An 18810-nucleotide genomic window follows, 5' to 3' on the forward strand; every position below is an offset into this window, starting at 1 on the left:
TGTAATATTTCTATAATAGTCATTGATTCAATTAATAGTGATTAAGGCAGTTAAAAAAATGATCTTACTACCTATTTACATACACATAATGACATAATATTATCACCCTAAGACACAATAACTAAAATTTGCAGCTGTATAATTTATTTATAAATGGCATATGACATGATTAACGATTTCACTTCTCTCAAAGAAAATTGGAAGATCAAATTAGAATTGTTAGAAGTTGATACTCTCCAATCCCGCTATTCTAAATAAATTAACAAGTTTTCTTTCAAAAAATAAAAAATAATTTAAAGAGTTTAATTTTAAATATCAAAATTTAAACTTTACATATGTGTTATAAATCTTACATATGGATACTTTTTAGTAAATATTTTTGACATCCTATAATTTTAGATTTTTAGTAAGTTACAATTTATCAACGAAAATATTTGATCAAATAGTATTAATTTACACATACTTAACAAAATATCAACTAAATAAGTTTAAAATGTAATAGGGCGCTGATATTGTCAAGGCAAAAACGCCATTTTCAAGGCAAATTATTTACCCGCAGCCCGTAATCTTTAAGGATCTAAATATGTCAAACTTATTTATCAATAAAATACTTCGTAATATTTGGTTGCCTTTAATATTAGTAGCTAAATAATTTTCCAATTAAAATCTTATTAATTCAACTCCAAATACGTTTGATACATCTTCAAGGAGTTCTTCACGATTGATACTATGTACTAAACACAAACTAACATGCACATTTTCTTCCATCATTATATGATTATCAATAATCTGCCAAAGAAATAGGTAAATAATTAAGATGTAATATTTAAAACCTTTGTCTACTTTAAAAAAAATTAAAACCAATTCTTAAGAATGTCCAGCAACTAGATTTTAAGAATTTGAGAATTAAAGTATCCCACGTATACAGACATAGTGCTATTTTTCATACCAAAAAAAAAAAAATCATTAATATAAATTTTTTATACCAAAATTTGTTTTAATAGCAAATTTAGGGTGTGTTCTATTCACCTGATTTTTACTTATCTGAACTTATAAGCCCTTATTAGAACTTATTTTAGTTATAAATTAAACTTGGCAGCCCTGATTAACCCTTATCAACTTATCTGAACTTATTTTTCCTGAACTTATCTTATCTGAACTTATTAACCCTGTAATAAGTGAAAATAAGGTGAACAGAACAGGGCCTTAATAATAAAGGTACGTAGAACATCAATGCGTTTTAAGTTTACATGAAAACACCTTTACAAACTAATTAAGGGCTTGATAAATAAATGCAATTTATTAATAAAACAAATTTAGAGTTAGCTAATACTTGTAAAGCTTTGATAATGGTGTCTCTTCCAATAAAATGTCAATTTTAGTGATTGTAAGAAGATTATACTGATGAGTTTATGATGGTGAATAATTTAATTAATTAATTGCATATTTTGACGAGAATAATTAGTAGTTGGAGTTGGAAAGTTTTTAATTAGAATACTTAACTGCTTTATAGGCAACAAAATATTAAAAAGTATTTTATTAAATTAATAAGTTTGATTTATTTAGATACTCAAAGATTACGGGTAGAGGATAAATAATTTGCCATGGCAATGACTTTTTTGCCTTGGCAATATCAGCGCCCAATGTAATATTATTAACAACTTATGCATACAAATTGAAAAAATTCCTAAAATTTATAATGTTTTACAAAATTGCATCATATCATTTCAATATGCATTCTAAATATACTTTGTAATATATTCTATAAATTGTCGAAATATTGATTTCATGTCAAATTTTCGCAAAAAAAAAAAAATAATAAAAAAAATAAATAAAAAATAAATAAAATAATGAAAAAAAAGGAACTTATTATACTGGTTTACAAGTATCAAATTTCACATAAAATTATAAATAAGAATCTACATATACATTACTTAAAATAATATCCTAAATAAGTTTGATAAAAAGTTGGACATAGACCTGTCAATCGGGTCGGGGTCGGGTCGGGTCATTCTGGACCACGGGTCATTTCAGGTTGGGTCACTTCGGTTCACGGGTCGAGAAATGTTCAAGTCTAACCTAAAGTTTTGGGTCAACCCAACGGTTTTGAACAATTTTGTTAACCTGTCAGTCGGGTTGGGTTCAGGTTGGATCATTCTAGACCACGGGTCATTTTAGGTCGGGTCACTTCATTTCACGGGTCGAGATATGTTCAACTCTAACCCAAAATTTTGGGTCAACCCAAAGGTTTAGAACAATTTTGTTATATAATTTATATTTGGCTAATAATGTTTAGAAATTTATGATTTTCAAGTTCACTTTGCTATTATTTCATTTTTCAATTTTTTAATCGAATATTCTCAATAAAATTATTTTTAGCCATTATATGCCTACTACATAATTTAAATCGCCACAAAGCGCATCAATTCTTAACTAATCAAAAATGATAATAAAAAAAACTACTTGTAATAAACATTACAAAATTAAAGGAGGCTAGGCTAGGCTAGGCCAACATGACATGCATGACAATAATGTGGGTCATGTGAATGCAATTAGTGTGGATCGAAAGTTGGTGTAGGAGGTTGTTGTTGTGTGTGGATCTGTGTAAGAGTTATATGAGATGGATAAATGAGATAAGGAAATAATGTCAGATGGTAGACAAATGATCAAACTCAATCAATAAATTAGATATTAATTTTCAATTATATGTAGAAAAGTGATCAAATTCAATCAATTAACTCAAAGAACCATTAAACGGGTCGGCGGGTGGGGTTTGACCTGCGTTGTTGGGAATATGCATCCCAAGTCCCACATGGAAGCTAAGAAATAAGGAGGAGGAGAGCTCCTTATTAATGAGATGTTCACTACACTAGTATGAGGCCTTTTGGGTTGTGCCCAAAAACAAATCCGTGCAGGCTTGGCCGGCCCAAAGCGGACAATATCATACTAGTGGGTGTGTGAACGTGTGCGGCGGCCCTAATAGAATAATATATGATTTCACTATTGTGGATTATAACTACTATAGTTTAAATTTATAAGATTTACTCGTGTAGTATTTAAACTTTTAAAACCGTGCAATTGCACAGAGTTTTATACTAGTTTGGAATAAAAGGGAAGGCCAACGTAAAAGAAGGGAACACAATATATCAAAGAAGTATGAACAAATTCATTCTTTCACAAGGTGTAGCTTACGGTCTTAGAATATAATCCAATCAAATGATGCCTTTTAAGATCAATTTGACAATAAAATCTTTAGGAAATTATGCCTTTCAAGTTTAGTTCATTATTACAAGTATAATTGTGCTTGTGCTTTATCTATGTTCATATGCATACCTTTCTCTAGAAGGTTAAGGAAGAGTTCAAGTTTGATTAATTGTACGGATTTGCTAGTGTGAATATAAGAATTATGAAGGATGTTATTATTTTCTCATTAAACGATTACATATGTACGTATTACTATTGCGTATTGATGTATGCACAAACCTACATTTACAAACATATACCCAAATACTTCTCGTACATATTTATATACATGTAAAAGAAATTATTTATATACAAACCTACATTTACAAACATATACCCAATAACAATGATTTTATTTTAAGAAGGTACTTTGGAGGGAAATTTTTTAATGCAATATTAATAATGTTATTTTTTATTCGCTTTTAGTAGTATGTAATTGATTGATTGATTGATTGATGATTTACCATTGTTCCAAAAAAAAAAAAAATCTCTATAATTTACCAGAATTTCACATATTTATAATAATTTGAACAAACTCGCTTACACCTATAAGATAAAAATACATATTCAAGTGTGCTTTGTCTAATTCGTTTCAATAAATGTAATAAGAGTATTGTTTATGATTTAGAGCAAGAGTAAGCCATATAAATATATAATACGGAATTACGGAGTATGGAGTAATATCTTTGGACAATTAATAAATTTAAACCAACCATATTTCACCAAAAAAAAAAAAAAAAAAAAAAAAAAAAAAAAAAAAAACCAAAAAACGAATTACTAGTATAAAAGGTCGTCCAACATCTTTGCTGAGATAGTTGTTTTACACTTGCTTATTAGCTGCTCAAGATAATGGATCTAACTTGGGTTCCATATCTAGCACGAGTACTTTATTTCAGCTTATTCACAAAATCGAAAACATGAATAATTAGGTGAAGGATATTGAAAGTTCACCCATGTCTTGAAGTGCAGATAGCATTGGCACAGCCATACAGTACGGTACTTGCGTAGATTTAAGTCGAAAAGTTTTGAAGATTATTGCTTGATAAAATCGTTTTGAAGATTATTGCTTAATAAAACCTGGTCATAAAATAGGAAGTACTTCGTATATGTTATTGTTACATCTATCAATCTATGGTCTCGGTCTTTGGCACCATCATAGTCTATTTTACTCCCAATATGGAAGACATTAATTTTACAGAGTAGCATAATGATCTTTGCCACGAACTCTAGGCTGACATAAGTTGGAATTTACATTGTTGGTTGATCATTTTTGCAAACAGCAAAAACTGATCATTAAACTTATAAGTCAGAGCAACGACTTAAGATGTTAAGAATGCAATTATGCAAACAGGGGCTTCAAACTCTGAAAAAAAATTGGCCAAGCCCATCAAGCCCATCCTCTTTTGCAGAATAGTATATTCGTATCCCCCTTTCGTAGTACTTGATTGAAAAAGACATTCATTCACGCACCTGCAGGCTGCATGATCAGATGGTCTCGTGCATACAGCCAAACCTGGATCTTGACAAAGACTTATTTTTGATAGCCAATCGCGTAGATTCTTTATTTTCCAAAGGTCAGAAGCATGTTTAAATGCCAGAGTGAGACTTTAAAATGATTAGAAAGGAGGCTGCAGAGCACTTAAGTTACAGGCTGGGCTCTAGTCCATGAAGGTTGATCATCATCATCAAATCCGTTTAAATGACGGCTGCGACCCTCTTGTAAATATAACACACAAGACCATACCCCACGGATAAGTAAAATACTCACAAACACTGCACTTCCAAGAGTACAAATGACCTGCATTTTGAAGTGAAGGAAACGAATCAGATGAGGTAACAATAAGACCTGTATAATCAACACGAAAGCAGAAAAATAAAGCAGCATCTTCCAAAAATAAAGCAATACATGCACCCATGAGACTGATGAGACCAAGCCTCAACAGCATATCATGTATAAAGCACAACAAATTCAATTCAAACAAATCTCGATTTTCTTTACTAAGCCCACCATTGGTGACAGAATAGTCTAGTTATCAAGCTTAGAATTCTTACAACACCGCAGTTGGACCAAAATATGCACAAAGATGGTGGATTCATGCCACAGGTAGAACATGCATACAATAATGTGACATAATTCCAAATGAAAGCCTCAATTTAACTCCATTTGGTCTATGGAGGAAACAACTCAAACAAGGAGAGGTGTATAAAATGAACAAGTGATCTCATGTAAACTGTACCAAGTAATCTTTACATAATTGACAAATTAAAAGTGTTCCAGCTTAGCCTTATGAGTCTATACAGTATACAGTTAGAGCTTTTCTAATTGTAAAATGAATTTCATGATTTTGCAAATAGATCAACATAGGACTCATCACATGCACTTGACCATAACAGCCACAATTGAATAGATAGGGGGAATAGTAAACAATTGCACCTATACTAGATTACTAGTCCAATTTGGATGTAAAAAAACCAAAGTTCAGAGAAAGCACAACAGTACATCACTAGCCACAGGAAGGACCTTTCACAAGACCCAATGACCTTTCTAATTTTAGTCGAATTATGGAGGTTAGGGTTCTAATTAGTTCAAAGTTTTTACTAGTATGGTATCAAGAGCATCTGTTCAGATTATTCATCTGATGAAACAACCTGCAATAGCACCTCCCATTTAAAACACAAGTTGACAGCTTTTATGTAATTCCACATAGATGCCTGAAGCAATTCGTTGTTTTTTAATCGCAATTATTGCAAGTATTGCAGTTAAGAGATCATCTAACAGACTAACACTTCCCTTGTTTGTAATATCTAGTTTAAACATAACTAATCAATCCATTTTATTACAACTAGCACATTACATATCTAATAAGTAATCATGCAGTTAAGAATTGTATACAAGATTCTGGTATCAACATAATGGTATAAAACAATTCATCGAACAATTATCCTCTATCTATCAACCCGGTTCACAAGTTAGAGATATATCAACAGCCACCATAGAGTACAACAACAATGATATGACAAACAATATACGTCGTACTTCATATAATGCATTTCTAATTTGTGCAATTGATCCATTACCTCAAGAAAAGCCTTCAACACCCACAAAAATGATAGAATTATCAGTCCATTGACAGCAAAACCAACCTATCAAACAACAACAGTAACACTTAGAACAACAGAAACCCCTGAATAACCTAAATTATGATCATTAATCAATGAAAAAACATATATAATCATTCTATCTAAGCCAAAAACACCAACAAATAATCACAATTGTTAATATCATACCAATGTAAGTATTCGTCAATTGAGAAAATCATACCAACAAAAATCAAGTGTAAAATTCAGGAATATTTGAAGCAACTATAATTTTTTGATCAAACTATTGCTAATGTAAGAACTAAGCTTCAAAGGAGAAATCAGCAAGAAAACGCACCAATTTGGTGGAGATAGCAACAGGAAGAACTGATCGAACAGCTTTACGAGCTCGTTTAGAGATTTTTTTTGAAGATATTTTCAACAAACCTAATCAATAAATCTAAGCTTCGATCTTCTTCTTCGTCTTCTTCATCATCTTCATCGTCGTCTTCTTCCTCGTATCCATCAAAATCGAATCGGCTCCATTTTCGGCTATTATTTATCAAATCATCGTTCTGCAAATTCGCAACATATTAATCAAAAATCATGAAATCATATGTTAATTGAGGATATATTAATCCTTAATCAAAGATAAAATTGATCAGAAATTGAGAGAAAAAAACCTGAGAAGAACTTCGGCGAGAAGCTTGAAGAGTGGGGAAAGTTCGGAGAAGATGGATTTGATGAGGAGAAGAGAGAAAAGGATGATGTTGATGTTGAAGATGATGATGATGATAAGGTGATCGGAAGAATGAAATGGAGGAGAGAGAAATGGAGGATGCCGCCATAAATGAACTTACTCTCTTGCTTTAGGTTCCTTGATTAGCTCCTTCATTACATAAGAATAACTTCGTAGTGTACTTTACAAGTGTATGGAATAACATGGGTGTGGATTTGTTTAGAGGAAAATTTGAGACTTTTTCTTGGTGCATAGACTAAAGATGACACTGGACCAGGCTTGAAAGCTCAGCACGGCTACGAGATGAGCATTCCACACACACGATATGAGTGCTAGGCCAAGGACCGAGCTTGGACTACAAAAGAAAAAACATGATAAAGTAACTAAGCAAGTTAGGGAAGCTCTAACCACTTGAGCTATCCTTCACTCTTTGTGTTCAGATACTTAATTGTAATGTTTCTGACTTTGAGTGACTAATGTGACTTGGCTCTAATCATATTGGACTTTTGTTTCGAAAGTTATATAAAGTCTTTGGCTCGATTTCAAGGAGGATCTCCTTACGTCTATCCACTGATCTCCTTATGTCTATCCACTGTATGGACTTGGAGAATTGCCTCAGATAACTAAGTTTTTTTTTTAATACTTTGATAATTTGATACTTCATACTTTATATAATTCCCTCACTTGACACACCTCTACTGTCCTCTGCTTTACTTGATAGGGATTTGCCCGTTTAAGCACAATTTATGGTGGAACCCACATGCTCAACAAGCCAGATTGCTCGGCATATATTGTGCAACTATATTTGTTCGTTAAGTAACATCATTTCGCGGAAAATTTCTGTGTATCTAGTCTGCATGAAAGATAATATACAGTATAGTAAGTATGATTTGCTTTTGGATGACAGGTAGTTTTTGATGAGAGTGGGAAAGCAATTGGAGTATCCTCTGAAGGAGAAACTGCTAAATGCAAGAAAGTTGTTTTGATATGCATTCTGTTTTTGGGTGTAACCTGATAAGGCAAGCTCTCAAAGTTAAACATATTGATGCCTTCATGTCAATTTTCTTAATCAAGATTAGGTGCAAAAATTCTGATCTAAGGGACATTTGATGAGACATGTAATTTCGATATGCTTTCTGTTTTTGAGTGACTAATGTGACATGGGCTGTTTGTTGTGTGCTATGAGTCTATGACTGCCTAATTGTCTTGTGTAGATAAGTATATGACCATTCTAATATTAACCGGTATTTTTATCATGTATGTATTCTGCTGCTCCTACACTCATAATGTTGCTGCTAATGGGAAACACATTGTCACATTGCTTTTGTTACAACTGAAGCGGAGACTGATAACCCAGAGGCTGAGCTAAAGCCTGGCATCGATCTTCTTGGACCGATAGATGAGATATTCTTCAATACATGTGATAGATATGAACCTACAAACCAGCCTGAATCTGATAGCTGTTTCATATCCACTGTAAGTTCTAAACCTGACAGACAACCTGTATAATACTATCACAGCATTCTTATGGTTGAAGTGTAAGAAATTTCAATTTGTTATAAATAATCTCTTAAAACAGTACAACACACTTCGAGTCTACTGTGAGTCTGTGAAGGATGTGATCGCGATTGATACTCTCCATGTCTGTGATTTTGGACTTCAAATATGATAAATTAGCTACTAGTTTACAGTAAATAATATTCAACAGCTTAAGAACAAAACCTACCCTGCCGATTTTATTTACTCGCAGAAAAATACAAATCTGAGCACGACAGGTCGACAGGAAACGGAAAGTTAAACCTTAAACTTTTCACACTACTATAAAAACATCATGAAAACTAGGAGTACCCTATGCAAACTAACAAACTTATAGTAAGCCACCAGTAAATGACTCAAATTCCACCTTATCAATTCAGCTCCAATCCTGCTTAAAGACCAAACCCTCCCAGGTCACAATTCCGCCCGAATGTCCTGCGTCCTGGATGTTGAGGTAGACCAAAAGTTGGCAGACGATCATAATCTCCACCAATAATGAAAGGAGAGCCAAGGGGATTTGGATCCCTTCGACCTGGAAATAAAGGCCTAAAATGGGGAGGCTCCCGGAACTGCAATGGTCTACAAATTTTCTTTCTCCTTTTCCTAAGCTCCCAAACAGAAGAAAACTTTGCCTTCCATGGACATTCCCTTAGTGATAATGCAGTGTTTCCAAACTCTTCTTCATACTTCAGTTTCCACAGATCATTGTTTGAAGCAACAAATCGCAATTCTGAACAAACACACTCCACTCTGGCAACATCTACTGGAGGAAGGCACTCCAAGATCTTAAGTTTAAGCTCCGTGGGAAGGCGCATGAAGCAAGGTGGAGGAACTACACCCACTCGTTCACAAAGGTCGATTAGAAGAGGATATGAAAGGCCATCCTTGACAATCTTCCAGAACTCGAAAATCTCTTGATTTGGAAATAACTTCCTGGAGTTATCCATCTCATCATGAGAACGACTATAATCACCCCCTTTCCAGATATCACTCAGAGCCGGGAGAAACCGAGGTTCATCCAAGCATACTTGATGGACCCCAAATCCTTTCTTTGGCAAAGAACCATATATTTTCACAAACTTTCCCATACTTTGGAAGTTCAAAGCAACAGTCTCGACAACCTCGGACGTTGAAACCTCAGGGAGGGTATAATGCAAAGTCATACCAAAAGCTAAAGACGGCCAAGCACCAGCCAGATGAAATCCCTCAACTTTCCCGTGCGAAACCATGTCATATGCCACAAATCCAGACTCCAATAGAACAGCATGAACAGCAATCACCAATAGCTTATGATCACCATTAGCAGCAGCAGCATCTCCCACCTCCTTCACATATACTTTCTTCAAAAAACTTGGGACAGAAAACCTATAATTTCCATCTGATTCAGACTCATCATCATCCACCATTTCATCAACCTCCTCAACTAAGTCAATTGATTTTTCTACATTAGGATCATTCAAATTTGATGAAACTTCCAACTGGGCATCCACAATTTCTCGAGTTCGAGCGCTCGAACCAATTATTTCATCAACCTTAGAGGATTTAATCATCTGGGTATTTTCTAAATTTCCAGTATCATTAGGGTTACTCAAATTCGAGGTTCCTTCCATTTGGGCATCATTCAAAACCCTAAATTCAACATTAGGAACGTTCAATTCATCCAATTTACCAGAATCTACTTTCTGGGTATTCACCAATTCATTATTAGCCCTAGTTTCCCGGGAATTTCCTGATAAATTAGGGATTTGAGATGAAAATGCAAAAGGGTTTGTAGAATAATAAATAAGATCACCTGAAGTAACCCCGAGAGACTGAATAGAATCTTCTGGAGAAGATCCGCAAAGCTCCTCCTTCCTGTTGAGGGATAAGAGCAGATTCTGGTGTTGCAGAGCAGAGGATGAAGAAGGGAAAAGTTGGAGGAAGATGAATTCTTTGAGTTGTTGAAGATTAAAAGTATTGGGAACTTCAATCTTATGAGTTTCTTTGGATTCTAATGATCTTAGCCTTAGTTTCATGGTTGGTTTTGAGAAATACAGTAGATTGATCAGGATTTGTTTTGGGAGATATGAGAGCGCATTCGCAGGCAAGAATCAAAACTCAAAAGTCGGTTTCATTCTTTCTTATCCATAAATGGACGATTTCCGTAAAAATTGCTTAAGTATAAATTAATTTCCTACTTGCGTTGCGTTGAAGCTTCGTTAATTATTTTTTAAAAAAATTATGGTTCAGCAAAGTAACTATGCTTTATTAAAACATAAACACCATTAGCTTAGCGGTTCTTATAATTAAAATAATAACCTCTTAAAACAAAAGGATATAATTAAAATAACCGTTAACGGTGATAGTGTTCTATACATTACAACCACAAATACCATTAAAATAATAACTTGTAACAACTAAAAAAAAAGGCATATTTAAAAAAACTGTTAATAGTGTTTGCGGTTCTAATGTACAGAATCGCTATCACCGTAAGCGATTCTTTTGCTGAACCAGAATTTAAAAAATAATAATAATAACTAATCTTCCACTAATTCTATGTAGATAACATAGTAGGAATAAGTTTTTAAACCGATGCAAATAGGAAATAATTTACATTTAAGCAATTTTTATAGCAATCGTTCATTTTATAAATTACAAATAGAATTTTACATTTAAAAAAAAAAAATAAGTACAAATAGAAATTTTTAATGAATTTGCTAACGAACGCCCTCGAGGCGTTAGATAACAATTTCTAAATTGGTGTTAATTTAGAATTGCATGTCAAAAGCACAATTAGATCCGTGTAATTAATGTTAATTTTAAATCATTACAGTATTTCTATATTTAGCTATCTTATATGGGACGATTATTAGCTTTTGGTACTCAGTAATTTTTAATGAGAGTTAAATTAAAATAGCTATAAGTGGGCTGAAGATTTCAATGAGCTTGTTAGTTAAATTTTAATAACTTTTGGACTCAAGTCCATTTGCCTAACCCAATTTCTTTTGACATGAGTAATTTGCCACCTTGATTAAAATATTTATTAAAACTTTTAAGCTTTTGCTACCTTAAAAAACACCATTTCATGTAAAAAAAAGTCAGCCTTGACTAAAATGCTTTTACTTTTAAAAAATACAGTAGTAATATCTTTAACAATTTTTTTAAAAGATATATGATCATTAATCTTTGGGCTTGTTTGGTAAATGGCTTTTTATTGGCTTTTTGATTGGCTTTTGGTTTTCTCATTTGGTCAAATATCCAAAATTTGTGTTTGGTAAATGGGTTTTTTCAGTTGGCTACCTAAGTTACTAATAACATCCAATAGCCAATTTTACCAAACATGTTTTTAGACTAATAAAAAGTCAAACAACCAACAAAAAAGCCAATACAAACAGCTAGTCAAATTAGCCAATCAAACCAGCCGACAACCAACAGCCAATTGCCAAACAAGACCTTTGACATAAACCTCTTTGAAATTGAGCGAATCTTATATGAGTTGTTGGGTTTCATTGGCATCCTCCATTCCTCCTCATTTTTTCATACTTCAAAGTGTTGCAATTATATCCTTTCAAAATAAATTAAAAAAAAGTGTTGTAATTATCTCCTTTGTTTTTGTTATTAAATTTCGGAAAATATAATCATCCAATAACATAAGCCATCAATCCACTCAAGCTTCATTTGAAAACAATTTAAATCGGCTTACAAGGTAGTGAAAGACCTCATCTACAAATTTTGAAAGGTTATCGGAATTTCAAAATAATAAAATTCTAGCAAGTAATGATTTATATTTTTTAGAGTGAGGGATGAGTCAAGTGATTAGAGCTCCCCCCAATTTTAAGAGATTTTTAGATCGGTTCTCATCATCTGTCCTCATGGCTCTCTAACCAAAAAAAAGAAACACAAATCAAATAATGAAACATCTCCATTGTTGAAACTTTATCTTTCTTTGTTGTTAAAGATTTGCAAAAAGTATGAGGAAAATCAAACTTATAGAACACAATCAGGGATATCTATGAGGCGGGAAGGGAGAAAGGTTAATTGTTAAATCTTCCAATCCCCGCCTAACCTTTCCAAACCATCCTGGCATCCTCATGCGCGGGTACATATTTGCAAAATCCAAATGAGACTCCGTTTGTCGTCACTATCAAATCACCATCCACCTGTGAAACTCACTGAATCTTCTCCAACTTTCCAGACTCAATCAAACTCCAGAATAATCCTCCATAATCACCCCCTTCAAATTCCAGCCCTTTTTCTCTGTTTTCTTCTTCAATGTCCAAACTCAAGCACTCAATTTTCAGTCTCAATCTCAAATTTCAATGGCTACCCTCTTCATTTCCCCGCCTTCTTCATCATGGGTCTCCAACAAAACTAAAAAATTCCCCTTATTTTCTCACTATCACCACCCATTTTCTCTCTCCTCTTCCTTTTCCAAACCCTTAAAACCCAGAAAACTCTGCTTCTCTCTGCAAGATGAGAGAGAAACAGAGAGTTCTTCTGTAGCTGTTGTTGTGGATGAAGATGTAAACAAAGACGAAAATACCCAGAAAGTAGAACAAGGGATTGAGGAGAGAGAAGAAAAAAATGACGAAGATGATGATCAGCCAAAGCAGCAGGAATTGGACTGGAAAACTGATGAAGAATTCAAGAAATTCATGGGAAATCCGTCAATTGAAGCCGCAATCAAGCTGGAGAAGAAAAGGGCTGATAGGAAGCTTAAGGAGCTTGATGCTGAGAGCAAGAGTGATAATCCGATTGTTGGGATTTTCAATCGAATTGCTCGCGATAATTTATTGAGAGAGAAAGAGACTTTGGAGAAAGTTGAACAAGCCTTCAAAGCACTTGATCTTAATAAGGTCTGTTTTTCGAATTTTTCCTTTTTCCTATTCTATTTTTCGTAATATTAATTGCTGGTATGTGTAAATGTGTAGTTGATAGTTAAATTCGACTAGCTCAACTAACTTAGTTGGTTAAAGTCATGTCCGTGTTACTGATAAGTTGGATCGAATCCCGTCTCCATCATTGTTAGTCAGACTGTTGTTTGTGGAATTAGTGCAAAATTGGAAATTGATATAGGAAGAATTGCATAGTAGGAGTGATAGTATTTATATAATTGTTTGTGGTATTGATTTGTTAGTGGTCTAAAATGATTATACCTTCAAGTAGACTAATGGAATAAAATTGGAAAACTGATTTTAAGTGAAGTATTTAGATGGTAATGAATTTGTATGATTTTGTGATTTTCAGTTGAAGAATTGCTTTGGATTTGATACTTTCTTTGCGACTGACGTCCGGAGATTTGGGGATGGGGGTATTTTCATAGGGAATTTGAGAAAGCCTATCCAAGAAGCCATGCCAAAGTTGGAGAAGAAATTGACTGAAGCAGCAGGGACAGAGGTTGTGTTATGGTTTATGGAAGAGACTAAGGATGACATTAAAAAACAGGTATGGTATTATGGTAATGCTTAATTCACTATGATCATATTTTAAAGTTTTCGTTATTACTCTTGTTGATTCAAATGAAGCTTATAAAATCATAATGTGTGTGATGATAGCTCTCATATTTAGAAATATGTTAAATTTTGGCAAACGAAAGCTCGATTACTTTAGTGTCTTAAAAGACCGGAAACATGAGTAAATTGGTCAAAAATGATTGACTTCTCTCTTATTGCTGGGGCATATATACTGCCTTGAATACTTAGTACCTTTAGTAGGGATTTATAGTCAGAGCTTATGCGGTTATATCTCTATGAAGTCTGAACATTCAATTAAGGAAATTAGGAAAGAAGTCATATAATAAGCAAACATAAAGCTTGCAGATAGATATGAGTTTCTGGTTGTGCAGAACCTATGTTAATGTAATAATGCTATACAGTAGTTTACTGCATCCCTGTAATGCTGTAGTGGCTTGGAGAATTGTCGAGCTTCAAGTGGGGGATGTGTACAGAAAAAGTATCTCAAATTACAATTTAAGGCTGAAATAGTAGGAGTGGGTCCATCTCTGTCTTCCACAAAGTTGCTTACTCTTATTTTCCTGGATCAAATTGAGTGCTAGTCCTTTATATGATGGCATGAAATGATGCACCACTTTTTCTATGTGCTGATGTCTTAGTCTGTTGCATCCTCATGAAGCTTGTCGTTGATTATTGTATCTTGGTATAACTTACCTGTTGTTTTTCTTTAAAGGTCTGTTTGGTGCAACCAAAATCAGAAATTGATCTCCAGTTTGAATCAACGAAGCTGAGCACTCCCTGGGGCTATCTTAGTGCAATAGCATTGGGTGTTACAACTTTTGGAACTATTGCTTTGACGAGTGGTTTCTTTGTCAAGCCTGGTGCAACATTCGATGACTACCTGGCTAATGTTGTACCTCTTTTTGGTGGTTTCCTAACCATCTTGGGCGTTTCTGAGGTGTGTTATGACATGTTTAATCTTGTGTTTTCTGTAATCCGACACTTATATCATTGTGTGATTTAATATAAGTTGCTATCTTTGGATCTAGATGTTATAAGTGGCTTGGAATACTAAAATGCTGTGTTTTTCTGTTTTATGGGCAAATCAAAGCTCTTTTAATGTTTGTGAATCACATAGCAAATTAGGTTAATTTGTATTCATGTTATTTCTTGTCTCATATAGTCATATATTATCGCATTTGAGTCTCGAAGGGAAAGAGCTCATGTTGTGATAGCAGTTGTTCTCTTCCAGTTGTTGTCCTTATCCCTAGATTTAAAATTTGTCAAAAGGAAAGAGTAATAATGCCCCGTGTTACTGTCAAGTTATGAAATTTAGCAGTTAGCTGTTTTCTTACTATTCGGTTTTTCTAACATATGTACTTTCTGGCACTTTGTTTGATACTTATATTCGTAGATTGCCACAAGGTTGACTGCAAATCGCTATGGGGTAAAGCTGAGCCCATCATTTCTTGTTCCATCAAATTGGACGGGGTGTTTGGGAGTAATGAACAACTACGAGTCCCTCCTCCCAAATAAGAAGGCCCTTTTTGATATTCCTGTTGCTCGTACAGCCAGTGCCTACTTGACTTCCCTGGGGCTTGCTGTTGCTGCCTTTATATCAGATGGTAGCTTCAATGGTGGTGATAATGCACTGTAAGATTCCTCAACCACTTGATAAAACCAGTTCTTGTAGTTACTATGTCTCAACTATTGATAGATTCCCTCAACTTGTAGGTTTACTTTAAGATAAGAGTATGTGATAGACAGGTATCACTGTATGCATCAACATGGGACCTTTTCTAATTGGTGTAAAACAAGTTACACATTCTTTAGCTGTAAAAACATCTGTTAGACTGTTATTGTTAGTTAAATGACTTATTTTTAAAAAATTATGTAGCACTCAAGTTCATTTGTATGCATAATTGACATGGTGCAGTCTAAATATTTTTCTTCTAACATTCTGTTTTTCCCAGATTAAGTGGTGCTTTTTGTTTTTACAGGTTTGTAAGGCCTCAATTTTTTGAGAACAATCCTTTGTTTTCTTTCGTCCAATATGTAATTGGGCCTTATGCTGATGATCTTGGAAATGTTTTACCTAATGCGGTGGAAGGAGTGGGTGTCCCAGTTAATCCCCTTGCCTTCGCTGGGCTTTTAGGTTGATCCTGCTGCCTTGCTGTTTGGTTTTTAAACTGAAATGTGACGCTGAGCATCATTTTTTTAGTGAATTTACTATTTATGTTTAATTATGTGTAGCTGAAACCTTTTTAGACTGTGTTACTACTAAAAGTTCATTACATCAAAAATAGAAGTAACAAAGCTTCTATTTCTGCATAGTTTGATCAAAACTTTATCTAAATTCTGAAAATGCCCTTTTACCAATTCACTTAAAATTAATTAATTGATAACAGCTCTCCATTTAACATATGAAATAGGATTATGTGTTAGTAGGTGTTGACAGTCATTACACAATTTTATATGCTATAATGCTCTATTGCTCTGGTTTAGGAGATATAATGGAAATAAGGCTAACTTTTGAATTATTTTTTTTAACATGAGTAAGCTTATATGGCTTACATTTTTGCCCATAGCCCATATGACAGTAATCACACTATTTCATTACTTTTCCTGAAAGATTCTGACTGTGCCTATTTTCCTTAGGGATGGTGGTGACGTCGCTGAACTTGTTGCCTTGTGGAAGACTTGAAGGGGGTAGGATTGCACAGGCCATGTTTGGTAGGAGCACTGCCACATTGCTGTCATTTGCCACTTCTTTGCTACTTGGTATTGGTGGTCTCAGCGGAAGTGTAATCTGTCTAGCATGGGGACTGTTTGCTACCTTCTTTCGAGGGGGAGAAGAAATTCCTGCTAAGGATGAGATAACTCCATTAGGTGATGACCGATATGCCTGGGGTGTCGTCCTCTTCCTTGTATGCTTCTTAACTCTCTTCCCAAATGGAGGAGGGACCTTCTCAAGCTCCTTTTTCAGCGGGCCGTATTTTAGAGGCGATTTGTAATTATTGTAAAGTGCTAATAGGGGTTTGTAATTATGTTGCTATCTCCTTCCAGATCAATTTTGACTTCCTGATCTTGTAAATTAAAAGATTCTGGATGTTTTTTTGTTTGTTTGTTTGTTTTTTTTTTTTTATCATTTGTGTATGTGAGTAGAAATTGAAGAATTTTGGACTTTTGGAGCTTGAAGTTGTAGCTCAAATCAGAAGAAAAAAAAGAAAGTGAATGCGATGAATAATGTTACAAGTAAATGGCATTATGTACTTGATGTTACAGACATAACGCCATTTACTTGTAACAGTATTTATCGCATTCACTTTTTTAACATTAGACCTTGTAACCTTGATAGAACAAGGCCCAATCTTATACAGCCCATTTTGACAAAGAAATGGTGTTCATTTTGGCAATTTACTTTGTTACTTACTGTATTCCATATTTGTTGGATGTTTCATCGTTTTTATTTACTTACAATACACCCCTTAAACACGCATTTTAAGATAGATATTAGGATAAGTTAATTCAAAAATTCTACCACTAATAAGAAGAAAGGAATAAGTTGCTACGATTTAAATTTCATAAATCATAGCTTAACTTATTCGTTTGCCAAGTCTAATCGTCATCTAAAAAAGCGTGATAAAAGATGTGTTGCAAGTATAAACGACAAAGGTAGTATAAATCTCTTTGTTGATGTCATATGATTTTTTAATTTATGAATCAATCTTTATTTTATAAAATAAATAACGTAATGAGGTGCATTGCTTAGATTTAATAGCATAGGGAGTGTTACAAATTAATGGACTTCGGATTTGAACCCTAGCCCATTTTATATTATTACATATTGGGAAAACATAATCTTGTACAATTACTTAGGGCAATCTTGTACAATCACTCAAGATCAAGTAATTAATGAGTTCGCTAATAATGGTTTTGCATAATTCAAATAATTAATGAGCAAGCTAATAATGGTTTCATATAATTACACTTATTCACTCTCATTTAATAATATAATTTGGAGTATCAATCACCGTTCTTTATTTTTTTAGCAAATTTATTTTTAGAAAAAATAAAAATAAAACTGAGGTTGGATCCTTATTAAAATTTGAAAGGCTCTATCAAATATCAATTAACCAGCTAACTTATTAATATAGCTTGTCGGGTTGTAATAAACAACATACATATTTGAAACAATTAAGAATGTTGCATATTGACAGTTGTGTAACACATATTGTTTCTTCATATGTCACCACGTACTCACCATATATCTTATTATTTTCGAATGTACGATATGATAAATTGTGAGCGATACATATTAACCCTAATGCAAGAGTGTATTCGGGCATTCTCAATATTGCTTGTGAGTCGTAATAACAACACGCGCACGTACTTGAAACAAGTAAGAATTATTCATATTTGACACTTGTGCTACACTTACAAGTTCATATATCACAAAAGATTTTATTCTCTACTTCCCAATGTACGCTATATTATGTAGTACTTGGTGTATTTAGTAGGAGTTTCACTTTAAGGTTCAGGGTTTGATTCTAACCAGTTGCTGCTCTTGAAGGTGGAGATTACCTTATCCCCCATTCCCCAATAGAGTGACCTGCCTAATTAGGCAAGTTTACCCATGAGAGGTGTCAATCAAATATGGTGGGTTTCCTTACCCGCAAAAAAATGTAACATATTGAACCTTATGCAAAAGTGAACTTGGGCGGTTTCTAATAATGCTTGTGAGTTAGTAATAACAAGACGTGCACGTGCAAAAAATCAAGG

General features: G+C 33.8%; 2 protein-coding genes and 1 pseudogene across 3 annotated transcripts; 1 reads left to right on the forward strand and 2 right to left on the reverse strand.

The window, feature by feature from the left end:
• Positions 1–4284: 4284 nt before the first annotated feature.
• Positions 4285–7256, reverse strand: LOC145588485 (uncharacterized; annotated as a pseudogene). The gene is made up of 4 exons (XR_014101599.1): positions 7005–7256; positions 6680–6896; positions 6322–6387; positions 4285–5041 (listed from the first exon to the last, which is right to left on the reverse strand). The product of XR_014101599.1 is annotated as an uncharacterized LOC145588485 (transcript).
• Positions 7257–8726: 1470 nt separating this feature from the next.
• LOC145588486 (F-box protein SKIP22-like) lies at positions 8727–10710 on the reverse strand. The gene has a single exon (XM_081645132.1). It carries the CDS (start codon positions 10609–10611, stop codon positions 8989–8991), a length of 1623 nt encoding a protein of 540 aa, XP_081501258.1. The 5' UTR covers positions 10612–10710; the 3' UTR covers positions 8727–8988.
• Positions 10711–12684: 1974 nt separating this feature from the next.
• Positions 12685–17149, forward strand: LOC145588487 (putative zinc metallopeptidase EGY3, chloroplastic). Its single transcript, XM_081645133.1, has 6 exons — positions 12685–13431; positions 13823–14020; positions 14762–14986; positions 15443–15681; positions 16029–16183; positions 16687–17149. Exons 1-6 carry the CDS (start codon positions 12895–12897, stop codon positions 17040–17042), a joined length of 1710 nt encoding a protein of 569 aa, XP_081501259.1. The 5' UTR covers positions 12685–12894; the 3' UTR covers positions 17043–17149.
• Positions 17150–18810: the final 1661 nt, after the last annotated feature.

Source organism: Chenopodium album, chromosome 17 (assembly GCF_948465745.1).
Source record: "Chenopodium album chromosome 17, dcCheAlbu1.1, whole genome shotgun sequence".
In the NCBI taxonomy this organism is placed as follows: domain Eukaryota; kingdom Viridiplantae; phylum Streptophyta; class Magnoliopsida; order Caryophyllales; family Amaranthaceae; genus Chenopodium; species Chenopodium album.